This window comes from Nomascus leucogenys, unplaced genomic scaffold, assembly GCF_006542625.1.
Source record: "Nomascus leucogenys isolate Asia unplaced genomic scaffold, Asia_NLE_v1 Super-Scaffold_241, whole genome shotgun sequence".
Taxonomy (NCBI): Eukaryota; Metazoa; Chordata; class Mammalia; order Primates; family Hylobatidae; genus Nomascus; species Nomascus leucogenys.
In genome coordinates, this window is record NW_022095767.1 from 516,618 (window position 1) to 540,338 (window position 23,721).

General features: G+C 44.8%; 1 protein-coding gene across 1 annotated transcript in view; it reads right to left on the bottom strand.

Annotated features, from left to right (window-relative positions):
- Positions 1-23,721, bottom strand: part of ARHGAP35 (Rho GTPase activating protein 35) — a 147,016-nt gene that overhangs the window by 65,295 nt on the left and 58,000 nt on the right. Inside the window, exons 2-3 of the mRNA XM_030807864.1 lie at positions 18,403-22,271; positions 3,072-3,216 (exon numbers count right to left, since the gene is read on the bottom strand). Coding sequence (XP_030663724.1) covers positions 3,072-3,216; positions 18,403-22,083 — 3,826 coding nt within the window. The 5' untranslated portion in view covers positions 22,084-22,271. The remainder of the gene's footprint in view (positions 1-3,071; positions 3,217-18,402; positions 22,272-23,721) is intronic.

Genomic DNA, 23,721 nt, shown 5'->3' on the forward strand with positions numbered 1-23,721 from the left:
GACTGGGTTTCTCCATGTTGGTCAGGCTGGTATCGAATTCCTGATCTTCCGCCTCAGCCTCCCAAAGTACTGGAATTACAAGCGTGAGCCACCGCCCCGGCCTAATTTTTTGTATTTTTAGTAGAGACGGGGTTTCACCATGTTGGCCAGGATGGTCTCAATCTCTTGACCTCGTGATCTGCCTGCCTTGGTTTCCCAAAGTGCTGGGACTACAGTTGTGAGCCACCGCGCTGGGCCAGATTTGACCACTAAATGTAACGTGTGGTCCAGGACCTTATCCTGGACAGTGTTTTGTCTGTTGCTATAAAGGAAGTTAGTGGGAAAACTGATGAAATGAGAATGTCTATAGATTAAGATTACAGATTAGTATTAGATCAATGTTGATTTCCTAATTTTGATAAATGCACAGTGCTTCTATAAAAGAATGTTTCTGGGAAATACCCATTGAAGTATTTAAAAGTAAAAGTGCAGGCCGGGCATGGTGGCTCACGCCTGTAATCCCAGCACTTTGGGAGGCCAAGGCGGGTGGATCGCTTGAGGTCAGGAGTTTGAGACGAGCCTGGCCAACATGGTGAAACTCCATCTCTACTAAAAATACAAAAAAAATTAGCCAGGTGTGGTGGTGCATGCCTATAATCCTAGCTACTCAGGAGGCTAAGGTGGGAGGACTGCTTGAACCCAGGAGGCAGAGGTTGCAGTGAGTGGAGATCGTGCCACTGCACTCCAGCCTGGGTGACAGAGTGAGACTCCGTCTAAAAAAATTAAATAAGTAAATAAATAAATAAATGTAAAGGTGCATATCACACCAACTGTCAAACATTTTATAGAGACAGATAAAAAATAAATTAATATAAAACGAGTGTCAAAAAGATGAACACCGAAGCCAGGCATGTAGGTCATGCCTGTAATCCCAGGATTTTAGGAGGCCAAGGTAGGAGGATCATTTCAAGCTAGGATTGTGAGACTAGCCTGGGTAATAAGTGAGACCCCTGTGTCTACAGCAGGAAAAAAAAAAAACAGATGGACAATGAGAAAGCGCTTTGGGTACAGAATGGACTAAACAAAGCTATAGATCTGTAATAATTATGCAAAGTGCTTATTATTATTATTATTATTATTTTTTTTTTTTTTTTTTTTGAGAAGGAGTCTCGCTCTTTCACCCAGGCTTGAGTGCAGTGGCGCGATCTCGGCTCACTGCAGGCTCCGCCCCCTGGGGTTCACGCCATTCTCCTGCCTCAGCCTCCCGCGTAGCTGGGACTACAGGCGCCCGCTACTTCACCCGGCTAATTTTTTGTATTTTTAGTAGAGACGGGGTTTCACCGTGTTAGCCAGGATGGTCTCGATCTCCTGACCTCGTGATTCGCCCGCCTCGGCCTCCCAAAGTGCTGGGATTACAGGCGTGAGCCACCGCGCCCGGCCGCAAAGTGCTTATTATTGAGATTCAAGCCTGGGGTGAATTATTTCTCTGGTTTCCAGAGAAAACCTAGGAAATAAATACAAAGTCTTTGGTGGGCTTCAACTTAAAAGCTATCTTCAGGCCAGGCGCGGTGGCTCATGCCTGTAATCCCAGCACTTTGGCAGGCTGAGGTGGGCGGATCACAAGGTCAGGAGTTTGAGACAGCCTGACCAACGTGGTGAAACCCTATCTCTACTAAAAATACAAAAATTAGCCAGGCATGGTGGTGTGCACCCATAATCCCAGCTACTCAGGAGGCTGAGGCAGGAGAATCACTTGAACCTGGGAGGCAGAGGTTGCAGTGAGCCAAGATCATGCCACTGCACCCCAGCCTGGCAACAGAGAGAGACTCCATCTCAAAAAAAAAAAATGCTATATTCGGCTGGGCACCGTGGCTCACGCCTGTAATCCCAGCACTTTGGGAGGCCGAGGCAGGCAGATCACCTGAGGTCAGGAGTTCAGAATAGCCTGGCCAACATGGCGAAAATCCGTCTCTACTAAAAATACAAAAATTAGTTGGGCGTCGTGGCGGGCGCCTGTAATCCCAGCTACTCAGAGGCTGAGGCAGGAGAATTGCTTGAACCTGGGAGGCGGAGGTTGCAGTGAGCTGAGATCGTGTCACTGCATTCCAGCCTGGGCAAAAGAGTGAGACTCTGTCTCAAAAAATAAAAAAATAAAAATAAAATAATAAAGCTATCTTCCCTGCTTTACAACATCCTAAGTAAATATGAACACTGTCACTCAGCTTCACACGATGCTGCTGAAATTATCAGCAGAGCCTAGTAGGCTGTCCACACCACACAATACTTAATACCACTGTAGATAACATCAGAGTTACAAAGAACAGATAGGAAGGCTGTAATCCCTACCTTAGTTTCAAATTAGTTTAAGCCTGTGTTCCTGAGCCCAACTCCGAATGCTCAAGAACCCATCTTAGTGAAACTGGAAGGCCAAAGGGACACATGAGAGCTCAAAGGAATAAAGCAAATGGTTTCAACACAAGTAAAACTTAATTATTTCAAGAACAATGCAAAAAAATTTTCCAAGACAGTCTACCTTTGCGACAGCATCAAGTTGTCAGAGGAGCTGCAAAACCAGAAGATATCCCAAACATCCTAATCATTTTCTTACCTCAGAAAAAAATCCTATCAATACATGAGTCTACGGCATCCAATCAATGCTGAGGGCTGTATTCATTTTACTAAACCAAAATGTATTATGTATCCACTATAGTACTGGGGACACAATGATAGCACAACCTTCAAGGAGTTCACAGACCTGCAGGGAACACAGGCAGGCAGGCAACTGACAGAGTGCTGATGCTCTGGTGGGTGAGGGAGCACAGAGAAAGAGCCCAAGCAGCCACAGCTGCCACCTTGAGCACAGAACAGCTCCTCCGTAGGCCAAGGCCTAATAAATGCCCAACGACAGCCTCAAAACTGCACACAAATGGAGAATCCACACATCTGACAGCTGTCGGGACTGCTCAGCTCCTTCTCCAAGAGCATCTCACAATTAACAACAACTGATTCCAGAATCTCCAGATGGCTTGGCCCTCTAGTAAGCATCCTGTAGACAATGAAAGTTATAAACTGCTATGAGGTAATACTCTTACCTGTGGCTTCAATGTACTCAATACATCTTTCAATAAAAATGGGGATCGGCTTCTCTGGAGTCACAACAGTTGTTAAGGGCACCCCAAAATAGTTACTCTCCCAGGTTGCCTTTGTGATGGATGGCCGGGGTTTGGGCTTTGGTTTCTGTCCAGGAAAGAGAAAAGGAAGCACAAAAACAAAGTGAGTATCAACACGTAAGTTAAACATCAGTAAGGCTTCCAGACGGGAAGCAGTGGTATAACAACTGCTAGAAAGAATGTCAAGAAGTGGCTGGATGCGGTGGCTCATGCCTGTATTCCCAGCACTTTGGGAGGCCGAGGCGGGTGGATCACCTCAAGTCAGGAGTTTGAGACCAGCTTGGCCAACGTGGTGAAACCCTGTCTCTACTAAAAATACAAAAATTAGCCAGGTGTGGTGGTGGGCGCCTGTAAACCCAGCTACTTGGGAGGCTGAGGCAGGGGAATTGCTTGAACCCAGGAGGCAGAGATTGAGGTGAGCCGAGATTGCGCCACTGTATTCCAGCCTGGACGACAGAGTAAGACTCCATCTCAAAAAAAAAAAAAAAAAAAAAAAGATTTCAAGAAGGATTAAAAAGACTCGCTTAGCTCATCTCATTAGTTTTAATTTTCTTTCTTCTGGCCTCTGAATACCACATAAGATGCCAGAAAGTCACACCTTGAGTATGAGACCACATTATTAGAACAAAGATGTTTATAAGAAGCAGGCCATGTTTATGTAATAAAATAACAATACGATGATTATCTACATCCTCTACCAGGGATGCACTGGAGTAAACAGGAAGTTTTCCAAACACCCTACAAGGATAATAGATGTTACATACTCAAAGATAGCTAAAATCTTTAAAAAAAATGAAATGGAAAACAGATTATTTCTTCTTTCTAGAAAAGAGAGCAGGCATTCTGCTAGGGCTGATAGACCCAAATGAGAATGTCCTTTGATACATTAGCTTGGGGTTAATTCTCAGTTGCATCCACATTAGGAAAAGGTAAAGTCAACTAATCAAACAAGACAAATAAAGTATTTTTTTGGTCTATTTTTCCCTAGTCACCTTCTTCAAGAAGTACTAGCAGCAGCAGCAGCAGCAACCACTTGAGAACTTGCTATGCACAGACTAAGTTCCAAATATTATTATTATAATTTTGAGACAGGGTTTCCCTGTGTTGCTCAGGCTGGAGTACAGTGGCACAACCACGGCTCACTGCAGCCTGGACCTCCTGGGCTCAAGCGGTCTTCCTACCTCAGCATCCCAAAGCTGGGACCACAGGCATGTGTCCAGGCTAATTTTTAAATTTTCTGTAGAGATGGGGGTCTCACTATGTTGCCCAGCCTGCCAAATATTATTTCTTTTAAACCTGATGACAATCTTACCAAGGAAAAAATGTCTCACACGCCTAAATGACACAACTACTAAGTGACTGCTTGGGTTCAAATCCAGGAAGGTTTGTCCCCAAAGCCTATGCTCATTAACATGATTAATACTGAGATACTCTGCCTCAAAAGTATTCAGTCTTTTTATTTTGAACCTTAAATGGAGAAAAAATTACTCTAAACAAATGGTAAATTTCCTAAAGCCAAAGAAATACACTTGAAATTTTGGCCTTTTGTTAAAATATCTACTAAAAAGAGAAAAGTAATCAAATAGGATCAAGGTAAATTAGACCCAGGTGTATCTCCAGGAATTTAGTTTCATTTTCCAGTTGATGAAACCAATTTAGAAAAGCAGATTTACTCAGAAATGTGCACAGCCCACAAACCTAAAGTATTTAGGGATTTTACATAAAATCCACGGAAGGAAACAATGAACCGCCAGGCCACAGGCCACCTATTCCCTCTCCTTCTCCTGCCCATCTTCATTCCTACCAGTACCCCTTTATATAAGAAAAAAATCACTTCCTGTTTAGTCTGAGATTCGTTGAGAACTTCCTGTGCAAACAAATAGCAAGAAAAAAAAAAGAACAGATCAGAATATAATGTATACAAGGAAAGAGCAAGTCCATTCCATTTCTGGGCTGCTGATTACTTCAAATGACAAACCAAAGGCAATGAGAATCCAATCTTCATTCAGCCTGCTACCTGACTCAATGTGGAGAATGCTATAATGTGAATGGATTCTGGGGTCCCAGGGAAGAACTATGCACTCCATAAAGCCTGTCCCTACTCACTATGAGATACCTGCTCCTCATAAAGTAGTGGCATAGCCTCCTAGGTTGGGGGGAATGACTGCTGCTTGCTCCCCTTATAGACTCAAGCAAACAGGCTCTGACTTCAGACTTTTTTACCAAAGAAGTAAGGAAAAGCCAATTAATGATGCATGATATACATTTACAGGAAATAATTTAACTAGTCTATACTGTGTCTCTAGCATCTTCTACTTATATGAAGTATAACATAAAGAATTTAAGGCTGGGCATGGTGGCTAATGCCTGTAATCCTAGCACTATGGGAGGCTGAGGTGGGCAAATTGCTCGAGCTCAGGAGTTCAAGACCAGCCTGGGCAACATGGTGAAACCCCATCTCTACAAAAAATACAAAAACAATTAGCTGGGCGTGGTAGCGCACACCTATAGTCCCAGCTACCTGGGAAGCTGAGGTGGGAGGATCGCCTGGGCCCAGGAGGTCGAGGCTATAGTGAGCTGAGATCGTGCCACTGCACTCCAGCCTGGGTGACAAAGTGAGACCCTGTCTCGAAATAATAAATAAATAAGAGGGCTGGCCAGGCATGGTGGCTCACGCCTGTAATCCCAGCACTTTGGGAGGGCGAGGTGGGCGGATCACCTGAGATCAGGAGTTCGAGACCAGCCTGGCCAACACGGTGAAACCCTGTCTCTATAAAAATACAAAAATTAGCTGGGCATGATGGCAAGTGCCTGTAATCCCAGCTACTCGGGAGCTGAGGCGGGAGAATCACCTGAACCCAGGAGGTAGAGGTTGCAGTGAGCCGAGATTGGACCATTGCACTCCAGCCTGGGCGACAGAGTGAGACTGTGTCTCGGGGAGGAGGGGCGGGGTGGGGAAGAGGGGCTGAGTGCCTCTGTTTCACACATTGTTGCAACCAGATAACAATGATTCAAACAATGCTCTCCCCACTTAAAATGTTTCCTATTTTTTTTAATTTAAAGTTTAAAAGGTTAAAAGTCGGAAAGTTTTATATTTGGAGTTTAAAAGGTTAGCTATACAATCTGAATAACCAAAGAGCATCTGTACTTAAATCACATTCATCCATCTTCCATCATTCAAGTTTTTAACAATCTCAAATCCTACAGAATATGCCTGTCGAAACAGCGCTGTTCAATAAAACAGGCTTCCAAATAAATCGCTGTGAAGGAATAGAAATGGAAGCTGCAAAGAAGCTATTCCTAATCACCTTAAAGACTCCTTCTAACCATGGTTCTAGGAAACAGACAACAAATTTCAATCTTACATTCCCTCACCCTCTTAATACTAGGAACAAGACGATGCCGGTGTGTTCTAACAATCTAACTTAGCCAGGAAATTTAGCCTTCATCAATTGAGTACTTTCTGTGTACCAGAACCTAGCATAAGTTCTTTTTTAGATAGGGTCTCGCTCTGTCATCCAGGCTGGGGTGCAGTGGCACTGTCTTAGCTCCCTACAACCACAGCTTCCTGGGCTCAAGGGACCCTCCTGCCTCGGACTCCCAAAGTGCTGGGATTACAGGCATGAGCCACCGCACCCAGCCAGCATAAATTCTTTACAAGCACTCCAGATTCAAAATATTTGTGGGTGTGGGTATTAAAAACTCCATTTGATAGAGGCCAACTCCTAGAAAAAGTCAGTAACTTGACAAGTCAGGTCTGTATGACTGCGAAACCTGTGCTTTTAACCACCATGGCTTATAATCTAGTGAAAATTCTTGAGATGGAGAGAACAAATAAATGGATGACTGACTAAGTGAATAAAAGCACACTAGCTGGGCTTGGTGGCTCATGCCTGTAATTCCAGCACTTTGGGAGGCTGAGGTGGGCAGATCACTTGAGGACAGAGTTTGAGAGCAGCCTGGCCAAAGTGGTGAAACCCCATCTCTACAAAAAATATTTAAAAAAAAAATTATCTGGATGTGGTGACGCATGCGTGTAGTCCTGGCAACTCGAGAGGCTGCGGTGGGAGGACTGCTTGAGCTGGGGAGGTGGAGGCTGCAGTGAGTCAAAATTGCACCACTGCACTCCAGCCTGGGTGACAGCGGGAGACCCTGTCTCAAAAAAAAAAAAAAGGCACACTGATCACCGATTATCTGGAGGACTTCCAAAGGTTTCTAAAGGTAATAAAGATCCACTCATATAAAATACCAGGGAACTTTAAATTGGCAAAGGGAATAATGGGGCACTCTGATAGCTATTTTCAAATAGCTATAGAGCTACCTATTGACTATAGAGCAGGCTTCTTTTATATGGCTCCAAAGGGTCACGTTGGGAGCGATAAGAGAGACGGAAGGCTAACTGAGACAACTGCTCCTATCTCTTTCACCTCAAAAGTCCAAGATTTAGTTCAATCCTTCCATTTACAACAGTGGATGTGGAGGGTAAGCTTTTGCAGTAGCATCACCCCACCTCCTTGCTGAGTGACTTGGATTCAATCTCCCTCCCTCTTTTTTAAGACAAACTCTGGTTTACAGAATTTCAGAATACCTCCTTGAGATAACTGAAGGCTCTCTAGGGTGTCACAAAATTGGAACTCTTGCAAAATGAATTCTAAACCTTCCTAGTAAGAAAATCAGAGTTTGGGGTGCGTGCCAAGAGCTGGGCCAGACTGCTGATAGAAACAACACTTCAGGCATCTGAAGGGTTACTGGGCATATTTCTGATGGAAATGCCATTCTCCTGAGTGGCCTGCCAGATATCCCAGTCAGACATGTGTCACTCTTCAGGGAGTTATTGGGTGCACTTTCAGCAACAGGTCCTTGAAAAGGAGAAAGTGACAACACCCGACATCATCTTCTTCTGGAGGCACTTACCTATTAGCAGGCCGAACTGAAAAAAGCATCTAGCCAGAGGAAGTCAATCCCTGAGAACAATCTCCACATGTGTGCCTCTAATTTATTTATTTATTTATTTATTATTTATTTATTTATTTTTACTGAAATGGAGTCTCACTCTGTCGCCCAAGCTGGAGTGCAGTGGCGCAATCTTGGCTCACTACAACTTCCGCCTCCCTGGTTCAAGCCATTCTCCTGCCTCAGCCTCCTGAGTAGATGGGATTACAGGCGTGAGCCACCATGCCCAGCAAGTTTTTGTATTTTTAGTAAAGACGGGATTTCACCATGTTGGCCAGACTGTTCTCGAACTCCTGACTTCCAGTGATCCACCTGCCTTGGCCTCCCAAAGTGCTGGGATTATAGGTGTGAGCCACCATGCCCGGCTGCCTCTAAGTTTAGAGTCCAACTGGGTCAAAAATGGAATAGAGATTCCTTAGGAGTGGCTGGGCATGGTGGTGGCTGCTCTGCACAATTATTCAAAACTTCACGACCACTCTGCAAGGTAAGGGTTATTTAGACCCATTTTACAGTTGAGAAAACAGAGACTCATGGAGATTCACAGCCAGCACTTAGTGTACTGTGATCTTTGAACGCCAAAGCCCCATGCTCTTTCCCCTGCATGGTCTATCTCCTCCACGAAGAAATACCACTGCCATACACAAAGGACTGGGCCAGCCTGAAACACCTTCACCTTGGCCTTTTAGATCAACTTAAAAAAAATGAACAACATAGTCCATTGCTTTGTACCTCATAGTTTGCTTAAAAACACACCTGATTTTTGGTTTTGATATTAATCACAGCAAAGTTTATAAATAATAGTTTATGCCCGTGGTGCACTGGGGAGAAATGGTGCCTGGAAACTGCCTCTGGTCTCTCAGCTTTTCAGACACAAGGGCATAAAGAGGAAACTCCCAACTGTGGCAGAGTAGGAAGCTGCATCTGTCACTGCCTCTGCTCCCCACTTGGCTGTAAGCCCAGTCCACAGACCCTGTCCAAGTCCACTGCAGCAAGAAAAAGAGTAGAATGGAAGCCAAGGGATAGGTAAGAGCCAAAAGAAGGGCCTTCTATCAGCTGGGAAGACGGTTGGGTTCCAGGGCCTGACGTGCAGTGGGCACTCAATATATTGGCTGAACAAAAACAGTTTCTAATAATGTACTGGGCCAATGTTCCTTTCTGTTTTCTCAAATTTAGCTGAGACGCAGACTATCTCTGTGGTACAGATTCTCGTTTCTCCTTACACTGTGCTGCTCACACTAGTGTGTGAGGAGGTGAGGCTCAGAAGGCTTTGTTCATACTTTGGCACTACTATATCATAAGCCTTTTAAAAACCGCCAGATGAAGTCCTAATTCCCTCTGTAGGTACTGAATGAGGTATAGTTATTTACGTACACATACAACAAATATTCTACTGGGCTAAGTTCCTAGAAGGCAATAGTCTTGGTTTTTTTTTTTTTAAATTAATTTATGAATTACCCCAAGGCCACATTACAAACTAGCAGCAGAACTAATACTAGGACCAAAGTCGTCTCCCGCCCTCAATGAACTTCCAATCTATTTGGTAACAGAAGACATCCACAATAAACAAAGCTGATCTAGGTACCACATGAGCAAGTACCAGCTATGCAACAACGGAAAAAGTTAAGAATATTCTATCTTCTGTGGGAACAGCAGGGAGGGCTACTTACTGACCCTACGCTGTCAACTTCAAATATTCTCTTTTGGTCTCCATAAACAACCTTATACATGTAAAGTTACTTATCTAGATTTTAGAGTCAGAAAATATGTTCACTAGAGTTGTACCATCTAGTATAGCCATTTAAACCTTTTAAATGCTTGGTAACATATCTAATAAAGGAAATAAAAAATGGAACCTAGCCTGTTGGATTCACTGCCTTTTTTTGTCTTTTTTTTTTTTTTTAAAGTGCCTGGACACCAGCCCTAGTGATTTTGATTTAATTGGACTGGAAGCAGGTGGGGTGGTGGGGAACTAGGCATTGGTATTGGGTTTTCTGGTTGGTTTTTTGAGACAGCGTCTCACTGTGTTGCCCAGGTTGGCGTGCAGTGGTGTAATCACGACTCACTGTAGCCTCGACCTCCCTGGGCTCAGGTGATTCTCCCATCTCAGCCTCCCAACTAGCTGGGACTACAGGTGTGTGCCACCACACCCAGATAATGTTTTGTAGAGACAGAGTTTTGCCATGTTGCCCAAGCTAGTTTCAAACTCCTGGGCTCAAGCAATCTGCCAAACTTGGCCTCCCAAAGTATTGGGATTACAAGTGTGAGCCACCATGTCTGGCCTTTTTTTTAAAAACAGTTAACACCAGCCAGGTGAGTGACTCATGCCTGTAATCCCAACACTTTGGGAAGCCCAGATGGGAGGATGACTTAAGGCCAAGAGTTTTGAGACCAGCCTAGGAACATAGTGAGACCTCAACTTTAAAAAAATTTTTTTTTTTTTTTTTTTTGAGATGGAGTTTTGCTTATTGCCCAGGCTGGAGTGCAATGGTGCGATCTCAGTTCACTGCAAACTCCACCTCCTGGGTTCAAGTGATTCTTCTGCCTCAGCCTCCTGAGTAGCTGGGATTACAGGTATGTACCACCAAGCCCAGCTAATTTTGTACTTTTAGTAAAGAGGGGGTTTCTCCATGTTTGTCAGACTGGTCTCGAACTCCCGACCTCAGGTGATCTGCCCACCTCGGCCTCCCAAAGTGCTGGGATTACAGGTGTGAGCCACCGTGCCCGGCATTGTTTTATGTAAAAAAACAAAACAAAACAAAAACAAAAGAGTAACAGGTAACACCACATACGGAATGTAGTCTGCAACATGGACAATGCCATCTGAATGAGGATGAGAATGAAATCAATACACAGAGCCCCAGAGGGTCACACTCACAGCTTGCCAAGTTGTGTGGTGGCATACTACGGACTAACTGTAACTGGTAGAGTCTTAGAAAATCGGGAAGATTCCATAAGTGGCATTACTACAGCTGTTCCCTAAACCACCTTCTTGCATTCAATATTCAACATCGTGCCTTTCTGATTGGCAATTATTCTCTTCTGTTTCCAAAAGAGTTCCAAAAGGACCTTTTCAATTAAGTTATTTGCTTATGCTCCAAATGTATTCTTGGTTAACCGGTGCTCCCCCTTCTGGCTCTGAAAAATTCCACGCCCGAGTTTAAAAGAAAACCTGAAGGCAGATGCATTCTTGCTGACAAAATCTATTATTAAAGCACAAATGCTTAGATATGGTCTCCTTCAAGCTGGCAGTTAATACTATGACTCAGTCACTCACCATCTTGGAGCATCTTTATTTAGGGATGAACAGGAAGGACCACAAAGTCCTGGCCTTCCTGCCATCCCTAATCCTCTTAAATAATGGGAAAAGAAATAGGAGACATGTCATCCTATTGCAGGACCTAACTAAATCCAGACCATAGCTTTTTTTTTTTTTTTTTTTTTTTTTTTAGACAGTCTCCCTCTGTTGCCCAGGCTGGAGTGCAGTGGCATGATCCCGGCTCACTGCAATATCTGCCACCTGGGTTCAAGTGATTCTCTTGCCTCAGCCTCCCGAGTAGCTGGGATTATAGGCGTCCGCCACCACACCTGGCTAATTTTTGTATTTTTTGTAGAGACGGGGTTTCGCCATGTTGGCCAGGCTGGGCTCGAACTCCTGACCTCAAGTGATGTCCCTGCCTCGGCCTCCCAAAGTGCTGGGATCATAGGTGTGACCCACCGTGCCCAGCTCAGACCATAGCTTTTTGCTCTATAAAGGCATGAAGTCTGGTGACCGCAGATCCACCCCTGAGAAGACAACTCGTGGCCAGTGTGATTGGGAGCCAAACAGCGAGGAGGGCCCACTAGTTCCAGGTACATTTTCATGAACACTTGCCTGAAGTTCAACACACACTGAATTTGGACTTTCCAGTGCTATGGGTCAGTTTTTATTGCTTGCCTCTCTCAAACGCTGTAGAAAATCCATTTGGAAGGCCTTTGCCTTATAAGCAAAGGTGATTCCCGACAAGCTGGAATAATTTGAGTCCCTACAAAGGTATTTCAGTATCACCAGGTGGTGGAGGAGACCAAGTTGGCTCAGTGAGGCATCAGCACAATTCTCAGTTCTTTTAAAAACAGATTTGGGTTGCCTATCGTAATTTTTTTTTTAAGAACAGGTGTGCTGTAAGCTAAGGCAGATAGTTAAAGATAGTCTATTTTTATCACCAAAAACACACTACAGAAGTTCTTCAGGCTTAAAATAAACTGAGAATCCAGTGACACCAGTGAGAAACAATTTTCTCAAAGTTCCAGTTGCTATTTCAATGTCTCCATGCCTTTTTTGTCCTCTACTCAACGAGGCTCTGAAGCTAGAAACAAACAGCACCATGCTGTTCTGGGGGGGCAGTGAGGAGAAATGGATTTTTTCAGATAATCAAAGATCTTTTGTTTGAATGAACAAATCGACTGGACTGATTGAGTGGTCTAAATATAGGCACCTGACTGTTGAATATTAGCAACTTTTCTGCAGACTGGATGATGAAAATCCACAGGAAGTGGAAGTCAGAACACCAGGGTTCAGAATCTCAGCTCTTCCACTCAGTGGCTACACTCACTTGGGCAAGGTTTAATCTCTCTGAGCCTTAGTTACCTCACCTCAAAATCAAGGATGAAAAACATCATCTCATTAAGACTGGGAGGAGGAATAAATAAAAAATTGATGTGAAAATGCCTGACATGTACCTGGCACACAGTAAGTATTCAATAATGCACAAAAACACAAAACCCTTCACGTGGTAGCCACAGCCCTCTATTATTTGGCGTGGGTCCCCCTCACCTCTCCAGAGCAGCCATGCTAACTTCTTTCAACTCTTTGAACACATCAAGTTCTTTCAGCTCCATGAAGCTTCCATCCTCACTGACTTTGTCTGCCTCACACTTCAAAAGTCTCAGCCTTAAACATCGTTTCCTTGGGGAGCTTTCCTGATACCGCAGTTTAGGTTAAACTTCCTTGTTACACAATTCCTTAGTATCCCGTACCTTCCCTCTGGTAATATTCAAAATGCATGCAAGTACATGTTTAAAACCTAACATCCCCAAGACTGTAAGCTGGATTAACGTCACTACCACACCTAGGGCACCTAGCACAATGTTGGGCATAAAACAAGTGCTCACTAAATGCCCACGCACCAAATTGCATGTCTCCTTCCTAAAAGAATGACTGAACTTCTGCTCTGGAGACAAAAGTACCTCATTTAAAAGACACAATTTTTTCAGGAAACAGAAAATCCAAGGTCAGGTCAGTGTGCCCACCCCATTCTTAAAACCAAGGTATGTATTTGGTCTCAAAGCTCATTGAGTAGGACTATTTCTGAAGCACACACTAAGAGTCTTTCCTAGGCAGGTTACAAAGAGCTCATATTTCATCGCATTCAGCTTGTCTGTCAAAACTCAACATCCCTCCCAGGGGAGCAAGCAGTCCAATTCCCCAGCTGGTTTTTATTCACATTAGAAACTTTAACTCCATTCTAGGCCTCACAAAATGAGAGCTGTGTCCACACAAAGCCACAACAACCAGCCAATTCACTGAATCCAATGAAATAAGCCAATTCACTAGGGGGGGACACAAACTGTCAAACTGGTTACTTGGTGCCTTATAGACCAAACAATGCATGATTGAATTGGTTAGCTTTTCAATAGGTTGTCTTGTCATGTGGTTGCTGCAGTGAGTGAAAGATTTTCTTTATCATTCTGTTTTGTCTTTTTTTTTTTAGCACCAAAATAAGAACACATCAGATAGAAGGGTAAATAGCCAATAATGTCTTCTTTTTAAATCCATAGTCAAACACACCAAATGCAGCCATTTCAGCATGACCAAAAGGCATACTTTGTGGAACAAGGTTCCCTAGCCTGTTTTTTGGCTTTAAAATAAGACCCTGCCGATCCTCATCTCGTCTTTGCAAACGCATGGCACTGGGAGACAGAGACCATGTGCAACAACAACTCTTTACAGACAAAGCCACTATTCATGGACCCTACTGAAGTGCAATCGTAGATTTTCAATTTCATTCAGCTGAGTGCGGAAGGCTCCCACTATGAGGGTGGGTTGCTAAATGGTTCAGCTGGGAAAAGCACCCAGAATGAGAGTCAGCTTTACAGTCTGCACTTTCATGAGGAGAAATGAAAGCGACTCCCTCACTCCGACTCCAGTTTTATAGTAAAGACCTAATCTAGCAAATCAGCCAAGGGCACTGAGTGATTTTTTTCTGTATCACATTGGTACCCAGAGCATAGCTTTTTTTTTGTTAGGGCGGTTGCTAGGGTAAGTACCAAGAAAGCAGCTCAGTAATGCATGGGGTTAAAACTTCTAAAAGACGGGACAGATAATGTTGGTCCCTCAAGCCCTCAGCTAAGGACAGAAAAGGACAAGCTTTCTCCTTTCTCGGAATACAATATGCATATTTCCACCTTCAAGTCCTTCCTTACCTCATGCCACCGCTTCAGTTCCACTCATTCTCTGGGGTCTAGTTAAATGATGACAGCTGACACTTATCCAGCATGCACTACGCCCGGTGTTCATTTCTCACAACATGATCAGGAAGGTGCTCCCTCTTTTGCAGAAAGAATGTGGAGAAGTGACTCACATGCCCAAAGTCCAAGTAAGGAAGTGGAGGAGCTGGAGTTGACTGTAGCCCAGATTCCCAGAGCCTGAGCTCCTAATCACTACACCCTACTCTAACATAACTACCCCGACATGCCCACACACAGCCTTCCCTGGGCAGGCCACCTATTTTCAGTGGCTGTGTAGGTCTTGCTGCCTCAACTGGGTATAAGGTCTGGGCAAGAAGGGTCTCTGTCATTTCCCCATGGTGCCTGGCACGCAGGAGGTACTGAGTGTATTTTCCATTACCAACTGAAATCCTAGTGCCTGGCTGCCCCCTCCCTTCAAATAAATATTGTATTGCTTTGTCATGCCAATAAAAATCAAAGGCCAAATCCCCCACATAGGGGTTGGCTTGGCCTTCTCTCCCCTGATGGTATCTTGCTTTTCCAGTAAAACAAGTGCCAGTCTGTGTTCCGAACTGTAGCAATTTTAATAGGAGGTTTGCTCTAGCGGCAAAGGATTTGCTCATCTCTGCACTGCGATGACAAAGCAACTACCCTCATTTCAAAGCACCATTTTCCAAGGCAGGAAAAGAAAATTTCACCTTCTAGTCACTCTTTCCAAAGGATACTCCATAACTGACTTCTGGCACGCTATTGCTCTTGGGACAGAAGTATCATTTTTATTTGACTTGAAGAGGTGTGGCCCACATAGCTAAAGATAGACCGGAAGCCGACCACTTCTTGCACACTGACCCAGCAACCCGCGGAAGGAAGTCTCAGGTTAGGAAGTGCTCATTACCAGCATGAACACAGCTATCTCAGAGGCGCACTGTGATCAGCTGTTTTCTGCTGAGCCTCCACTACAGTGTGTGCTCTTTAAAGCCTGGCTTGCATGAGAATGTGTTTTTAAAGCATCATTTTCAGTAAGTATTAAAAATGTAGCTAGACGGCCGGGCGCGGTGGCTCACGCTTGTAATCCCAGCACTTTGGGAGGCCGAGGCAGGCGGATCACGCGGTCAGGAGATCGAGACCACAGTGAAACCCCGTCTCTACTAAAAAAAATACAAAAAAATTAGCCGGGCGTGGTGGTGGGCGCCTGTAGTCCCAGCTACTCGGAGAGGCTGAGGCAGGAGAATGGCGTGAACCCGGGAGGCGGAGCTTGCAGTGAGCCGAGATCGGGCCACTGCACTCCAGCCTGGGTGACAGAGCAAGACTCCGTCTCAAAAAAAATAAAAAAATAAAAAAAATAAAAATAAAAATGTAGCTAGAAGTCAGAATATAGTTATAATTCAGTATGCTATTATGCCACCTTCCTAATTTCCAGGTGTGCAAACACCCCCACAAATTAGAAGACTGTCAGCATTTTTAAGCTGTTCTGGCAACAGTCTTCATTGGGAGAGGAGGAGGAAGAGATGAAATGTTCAAAATGTTTGGATTCCAGTATCATTAAATAGGTGAGCTCTGGGAAACTACTGGAGGCAAGTCAGGCTGTTTTCTGGCTTCCTAAATAAGCAATGCTTTCCATAGGTTGGCCACCTACCAACCTTTGGAGGAGAAAACACTGGAGGCAGACAAAGGACTCCACGTAGAAAGGCCAGGCAAAGGAAAATCAGACAGGAGGATGCCTATGGCATTTATTAATAGTCAGCACAGGTGGGGAGGGGAACAGAACCACTCTGCCCTTTCTCACACTGCATAGGTGAGAAAACTCTGGAAGCTCCTGGTCAGCGGTAACGCAGGAACACTCTCTACTACGGGATGTAGCACAAAGTGGATGCAATTTCCGTGGGAGGGTGATGGCACCCTGTTCCTCCATCTCTCGGGGCCCGCAGGGCTGCCAAACTGGCCTCTATATTATATTTTACAACAGAGTTGTCAGGATTGTCAGCTCTCAAGACAGCCTGGATTCTAGAACCGTCTGATTTGGTAGGATTTGTAATAATAAAAAGTTTCTGGCAAGCTTTCTTTCCAAAGGTCCCTGCAATACTTTTAGACAAGTAACTCTGTTTTCTGTTCTTTCATGGGAGGGAGAGTACCAAAAGCTTTAACGTGAAGAAATCCTTCTATATATCATAATCTGCTGGTCAAGGATTATTATGTAACACAGTTCTGTTGTGGCATGTCACCAAAATGTCTTTTTCTGAAAAAATAAAGAGTGTTTATATATATATATACATTTTTTTCCTTTTTTCTTTCTTTTTTTTTTTTTTTTTTTTGAGACACAGTCTCCCTCTGTGGCGTGATCTTGGCTCACTGCAACCTCTGCCTCCCAGGTTCACACGATTCTCCTGCCTCAGCCTCCTGAGTAGCTGGGACTATAGGCACCTGCCACCATGCCTGGCTAATTTTTGTACATTTTTAGTAGAGACAGGGTTTCACCATGTTGGCCAGGCTGGTCTCAAACTCCTGACCTCAAGAGATCCACCCGCCTCGGCCTCCAAAAGTGCTGGGATTACAGGCATGAGCCACCGCGCCTGGCCTATAAAGAGTATTTCAGTATTTCTAAATCAGCCTTGGCAATTGGGGGTGGGGGGGAAGAGTATTTCTCCCTACTCCAAATGGAAAAAAAAAAAAAAGAAAAAGTTGAGAAACGCTTTTTCTTTCTCAAAGCCTAAACCCAAGGGGACAGAGTACTGCTTACAGCTCTCTGCCCTGGAGACTACAAACTACAATTCTATGCAGGATAAGAGACTTCATCTGCGGCTGGGCTGGTGGCTCACGCCTGTAGTCCCAGCACTTTGGGAGACCAAGGAGGGCGGATCTAACACGGTGAAACCCCGTCTCTACTAAAAAATAAATAAAATAAAAAAATTAGCTGGGCACGGTGGCGGGCGCCTGTAGTCCCAGCTGCTCAGGAGGCTGAGGCAGGAGAATGGCGTGAACCCAGGAGGCAGAGCTTACAGTGAGCGGAGATTGCGCCACTGCACTCTAGCCTGGGTGACTGAGCGAGACTCCATCTCAAAAAAAAAAAAAAAAAAAAAGAGAGACTTCATTTGCTCCTGTCTCTACATATGACGAGTAGGCCCAATGTTTATAATGTATACAGTTAACCTTTTCTTTTCCCTCCCTGCACCATTTGTGATCCCTAAATAAAATCCGAGTTTCTAACTGATAGCAGCAGCAACTCCCTTGAAGATAAAATAATAGAGCTGGATGGTATTCCAATTTAACAAATACGGGACAGGTTTATAACTCAGTGGCAAGATTCTCTTTTTTCATTTATGTACTCAAAGACTCGTCACTGATTTGTGCGTGCAAATAATCATCCAATTCTTCACCAATCTCAAATGCGGTAACCTTTACAGATCAGCAAGGGAGGAAGGATCATTCAAGAGATGTATGGATGAAATGTTATGTTTAGCAGTGAGAGACTGCGGCAAGCAGTTTTGAGTTCTGGTGTTTCAGTGAAGGGAGAGCAAGTGTATTGTCACTGCGCTTGGCCACTTGTCAAGACACTGACAAGTTCTGCATTATCTCCTCATTTTGCTAATTAATTATTGTTTTAGGCAACAACAACTCAGACTATCTATCCAAAGTCCTAACTACTTGATAGCTGCCAATAGTAGTAGCTAACTGAGGCACTGCTTTTTTATGCTAAGTCAAATACACACACAGGGCAGTTTTTTTTTTACCATAATAGGTTGTCCCTGAAAAATCATCAATCAACCCTCACCGAGACGCTGTAGAAAACACTATGACTGATCCTAGACTGGTGTCTTACCTTAGTGTTCCTCCTTAGGCTGCGAAGAATATTTCTTCTCCGCGGGTCTTCGTCCGTTTCGTATGGAATGACGGCATTGTCCCCTTTATAACCCTGGGATGCCTGATCCTCCTCTTTCTTTCGGATGGGCCCCAGTTCATCATCACTCCCTACGCTGAAGCTGGTCCGGTAACTAGCAAACCGCCCCAGCCGGGTGCATCTCGTCCTGTACAGCACTGGCTTGCTCACGATGGAAACCTTACGCCCTCGCTCTAAAGAGCTGGTGTCCATTTCACTGTCAGAACCATTCCCACTGCCGTTGGACTGGGCTTTGTTGATATTCCGAATGGTGATGATTTTGCCTTGGGTGCTGTCATGGGGCACGGAGTATATGTTTTCTTCTTCATTCCTTGGCTTCACCACAGCATCCATGGGTTCAGCATAGTCAGAAGGATCAAACCCATCCTGAGGCAGCCAGGGGCTAGAAGACACAGACTTCCTCTGTCCATCCCTATGGCCTTGGTCTAAATAAGATAGATCCCCCTTTGTAATTTCAAAATGGACAGGAGGCTTTGGTTTGACTGGCGGAGGTACTTTGTTGTTCAGTTTACTCTCAAAATTGCTCATAATGAAAGACAGCCCATCATTTCCCTCCAGTTCCATAGAGAGCTTAGAATGGTCTTTGGACAGAGAAGGCAGTGATGTGTCTTCTCGAAACAGGCTGTAAGATGGCTCGATATCTTCTTCCGAATCCTGCAGGTTTGAGTTGCAGAGCGGTGATCCTGCCCGGGGGGAGTTAAACACCTCTTCGGTGGTGCTACAGGCCTCGGCAGCATTATCATACATATGAGTAGCCTCGATTATGTTCTTTTTTTCCACCACATCTTTAAAAAACGGGTGAAAGATCTCAAGTTTATGCTGGGGTTGACTACAGGGGATGCTTGTGAACCTTCCGTCAATTTCTTGAGCAATCTCCTCCCCCTCAGTCAGCTGTTCCCTACTTAAGTCATTGTCCAGGACATCTACGGCGCCATCAGTGAGTGCTACAAGCTGAATAGGGATAATATCCTGCACTTCACAAAGAAAGGCACGTAACATAGCCAAAGAGGCCTTACGTTTGGCTGAATAAAAAACAATGTACCCATGAACCAACCGGCTTTTTCTGATGCTAAAGGAGGAATGGTATGAAAGAATAGACAGTTCAATCCGCTTCTTGTGCAGTCCGATTGGTAGTTCAAGTAAAACAGAGTTGTTGCTTCCACAATGAGAAGATTTACAGGTTTGGGACTGAAGGACAGGAAAAAGTATGTCATCTGCACTAAAAGGATCTCCACACATCAGACACATAACAATTCGCAGATCAACATCAGCCAAATCTTTGATGCTAGCAGTAGAACTGACCAGGTTTAAGTTACGCTTAGAGTCCAGGAGTCCCTTCAAAACTTGACTGATTTGCTTTTCATTAATGTTGCGTCCGTAACCAATGCCAGCAGAAGCAGGGTCGAGAAAGACACACTGAAGTTTGCTAGCAATTTGTTGACCTTGCTGTATTAAGCTATGCAGAGTCTCTCCACTGGTGTCTCCTCTCTTGTTAACCAAAATTAATGTAAGGGGGAGATGGACTAAATGATTATCCCGCCGGCCCAGCGTGGACTCTCTACTCTTCTCTATACTTTCCACTACATAGGATAGCGATTCCTTTGAATTGTAAAGGCAGAGACAGCCGTGGGGCTGAAATGTTGGCGTCTGGAAAGAGTTCACAGGAAGCCTGACATTCCCCTCTATTGGCCTCAGGGAAAGCTCATACATTTTACCATCTATCACATACTTGTCATCATTTGTACAAAGAGCTCGAATCTCATTGGCCAACTCTCGGGCAAGGCCGTCTTTGCCCAATATAACCAAGTTGATTCTATCAATGTTAGGGTCAGAGAGTGAATTTTTCTGATTCCGGTCAGACGGCCGGATAAACCGAGAACTAATCAAGTGCTCAATCTTAGCGTCCACACAAGCTGGGCAGCTGGGGCATGTCTCCTTTGTTGGGTGGTACACAAAATGAATGTGTTTCAGAATAAGGGCATCACGCTCTGCTTGGAGCTTTTGTAATGCTTTAAATCGCTGTTCCTCTCCCAGGACATCCTGAATAACACCCATCTTCTCCTTGCTGGGCTTAGCATCCAGCTCCAGTTCATAAAACAATTCTGAATATTCCAAAAGTAACTCCTGAAATTCTTCCTTTGCTTTATCTATAATTTGCTTTTGGTGTTTGCCATAAATATCCATGTACACAGATTCTTCCAGCCACTGGTAGAAATCCTCATTCATAATAAAACTACGGGCCTCTTCCCAAGGCTTTCCAGGAGTTATGAAAGGAGAGGTCTCCAGGTTTTCTTTAAATGCCCTTCTCATCTCAACTCTTTTCCTTTCGTTCCTTAGCTTCTCTAAGTGGGCCTCGTACAGCTGCTCTGCAGGGACGGTATCCATTAAATCAAAGGGAATCCGTTCGTTTTCCATGTTGTCAATGTGGCTGGTGGCATCCCATGGTGTCTCTTCAAGCACAACAAACCACTTCAAGAATTCTGGCTTGGTTTCTAAGAGCTTTTTGGCTTTTATGCAGCTTAGGTGGTCTATTTCATCTAGATTAGGTATAAGAGCTTCAAAAGCTAATGGCAGGGCTGCCAGGTACAGCTTTCTCCTACGCTCGATATGCTCATGCTTGAGGCGGTGGATGTGCTGTAGAAACAGCTTCTTGGCTTTCTGAGTCCCTTCCAGGTAGACATAGTCCTGGTATTCTGGAGAGGCCTGCATCTTTCGGCTGACACTCAGCCAGTTCTCATTGTGGTTTTTCACAATGCGACTCACCAGCCACTCATACTTGTCTTTTGCTGTAGCTATCTGCTGACTCTGCTGCTTGAGAGCTTCAAAATAAGGAATGATTTTTGTCTTTCCCCGACTTTTATCAATGAGTTGCACTAAGGTGCTGAAAGCCAAGTCCACGTTTACATTGGATCTCGCTGAGGTCTCCACAACCTGGAGGTTCTTTTTGCTTAAGGCAAAAGTATGTGCATCTCTAATGTACCGCTCAACACCTTCATCACACTTAGTCAGGACCACCACTATGGGCTTTTTTGTTTTTGCAAGCTGATTGTAGAGATTGGAGACAAACTTGAGCTGGTCATCAAAGTTCCTATTCATGCCCCTGCTAACATCGATACCAAGAAGAAAACCATCAACCAGCAGCTTTCCGTCTGGCATTTGTTTCTGCTCAAAGTCCTGCTCCAGCCCCAGCTGATCAGTGCAAAAGTACATGAGTTTTTCAGCTGATGCGAGCTTGGTTGCAGCAGCTCTCTTGATATAGGGCTGCAGGGCCGTGCTTCGATGAGGTTGAAAAGTCTGATCATCAATAAATTCAGTCTGCTCCACAATGTGCATCCTACATTCCACACAATCCTCCAGGGAGCGGCTAACTTCTCCCCAGTAGAGAAAGTGGTCATTATTGACCACTCGCCCTCCAAAGTCACTGGTGCTGAGGACGGAGGTATGGTCCAAGTGAAACTCGTCAGCACTCGGGCGCACGAAGCGGTTGCACAAACAAGACTTTCCAATCCCACACTGGCCCTTTTCCTTCTCAGTCCCAGATAATCCCACCACACTGATGTTGTAGGTGGGAATTCGGACATCTTGCTTTCTTGCCATCATCATCGTCGACACATCCTGCCACGATCAGCCACTTCCAAGATCAGATTAGTGTTTCCAATGGACCAGACGGCTTCCTACATTATTAGTGGGGGTGGGCTGGACATGCAGCAAAAACACCAGGTCCCATAGTGTTGTATACCAGTATGGTCACTGTTCACCACCTCTCATCGCCAAATAGCCAACATTTCTTCCTAGATGGGGAAAAAAAAGAAAACCCATCAGCATCATAATTTTAGAACCAAATTTTAATCAATTAACTACAGTAAAAATTAATTTTTTATTCAACAAATATTTAGTAAACATCTCATGTGTCAGGCCTTGTGCTGGGTGAAGATACAAGAGCAAATAAGACTCACATCTGTGTGTCCTCAGAGAGGTACAATCTAGTCCAATGGAGGAAAACATAAGTAAGCAGTGTGCTAAGTGCTAAAACAAGGGTGTGAGGGCTCCCCGGAAAAAGGGCTGATTCCAGGGTGAGGGCAGGACAGGGACAAGATGAGCCTGGAACATCTTTTTATGCAAGAAAAAAAACAATGGAGCATCTCACAAGGACACAGAAGCCAGCCTGAAGGGGCTCCCATTGGCCAACTTTGGGACAATTTGAGCGCCAAAATAATTAAGTATGGTAATGAATTATAAACCCATTGCAAAAAAACAGGAACCTGGGCCGGGCGCGGTAGCTTACGCCTGTAATTCCAGAACTTTGGGAGGCCAAGGTGGGTGGATCACCTGAAGTCAGGAGTTCGAGACCAGCCTGGCCAACATGGTGAAACCCCGTCTGTACTAAAAATACAAAAATTAGCTGGGTGTGGTGACATGTGCCTGTAATCCCAGCTACTTGGGAGGCTGAGGCAGGAGAATCGTTTGAACCTGGGAGGCGGTGGTTGCGGTGAGCTGAAATCGCATCACTGCACTCCAGCCTGGGCAACAGAGTGAGACTCTGTCTCAAAACAGCAACAACAGGCTGAGCGCGGTGGCTCACGCTTGTAATCCCAGCACTTTGGGAGGCCGAGGCGGGCGGATCACGAGGTCAGGAGATCGAGACCACGGTGAAACCCCATCTCTACTAAAAAAAATACAAAAAAATTAGCCGGGCGTGGTGGCGGGCGCTTGTAGTCCCAGCTACTCGGAGAGGCTGAGGCAGGAGAATGGCGTGAACCCAGGAGGCGGAGCTTGCAGTGAGCCGAGATTGCGCCACTGCACTCCAGCCTGGGCGACAGAGCAAGACTCCGTCTCAAAAAAAAAAAAAAAAAAAAAAAAAAAAACAGCAACAACAACAAAACATGGAAGCAATCCAAAGTATCCACCTACTCATGAATGGATAAGCAAAATGTGATATATACATACAATATAATATTATTCAACCTTTATTTTTATTTTATTTTTTGAGACAGAGTCCTGCTCTGTAGCCCAGGCTGGAGTGCAGTGGTGCGATCTTGGCTCAGTGCAACCTCCGCCTCCCGGGTTCAAGTGATTCTCCTTCCTCAGCCTCCCCAGTAGCTGGGATTACAGGCATGTGCCACCGTGCCCAGCTAACTTTTGTATTTTTAGTAGAGACGAGGTTTCACCATGTTGCCCGGGCTGGTCTCAAACTCCTAGGCTCAGGTGATCTGCCTGCCTTGGCCTCTTAAAGTTCTGGGA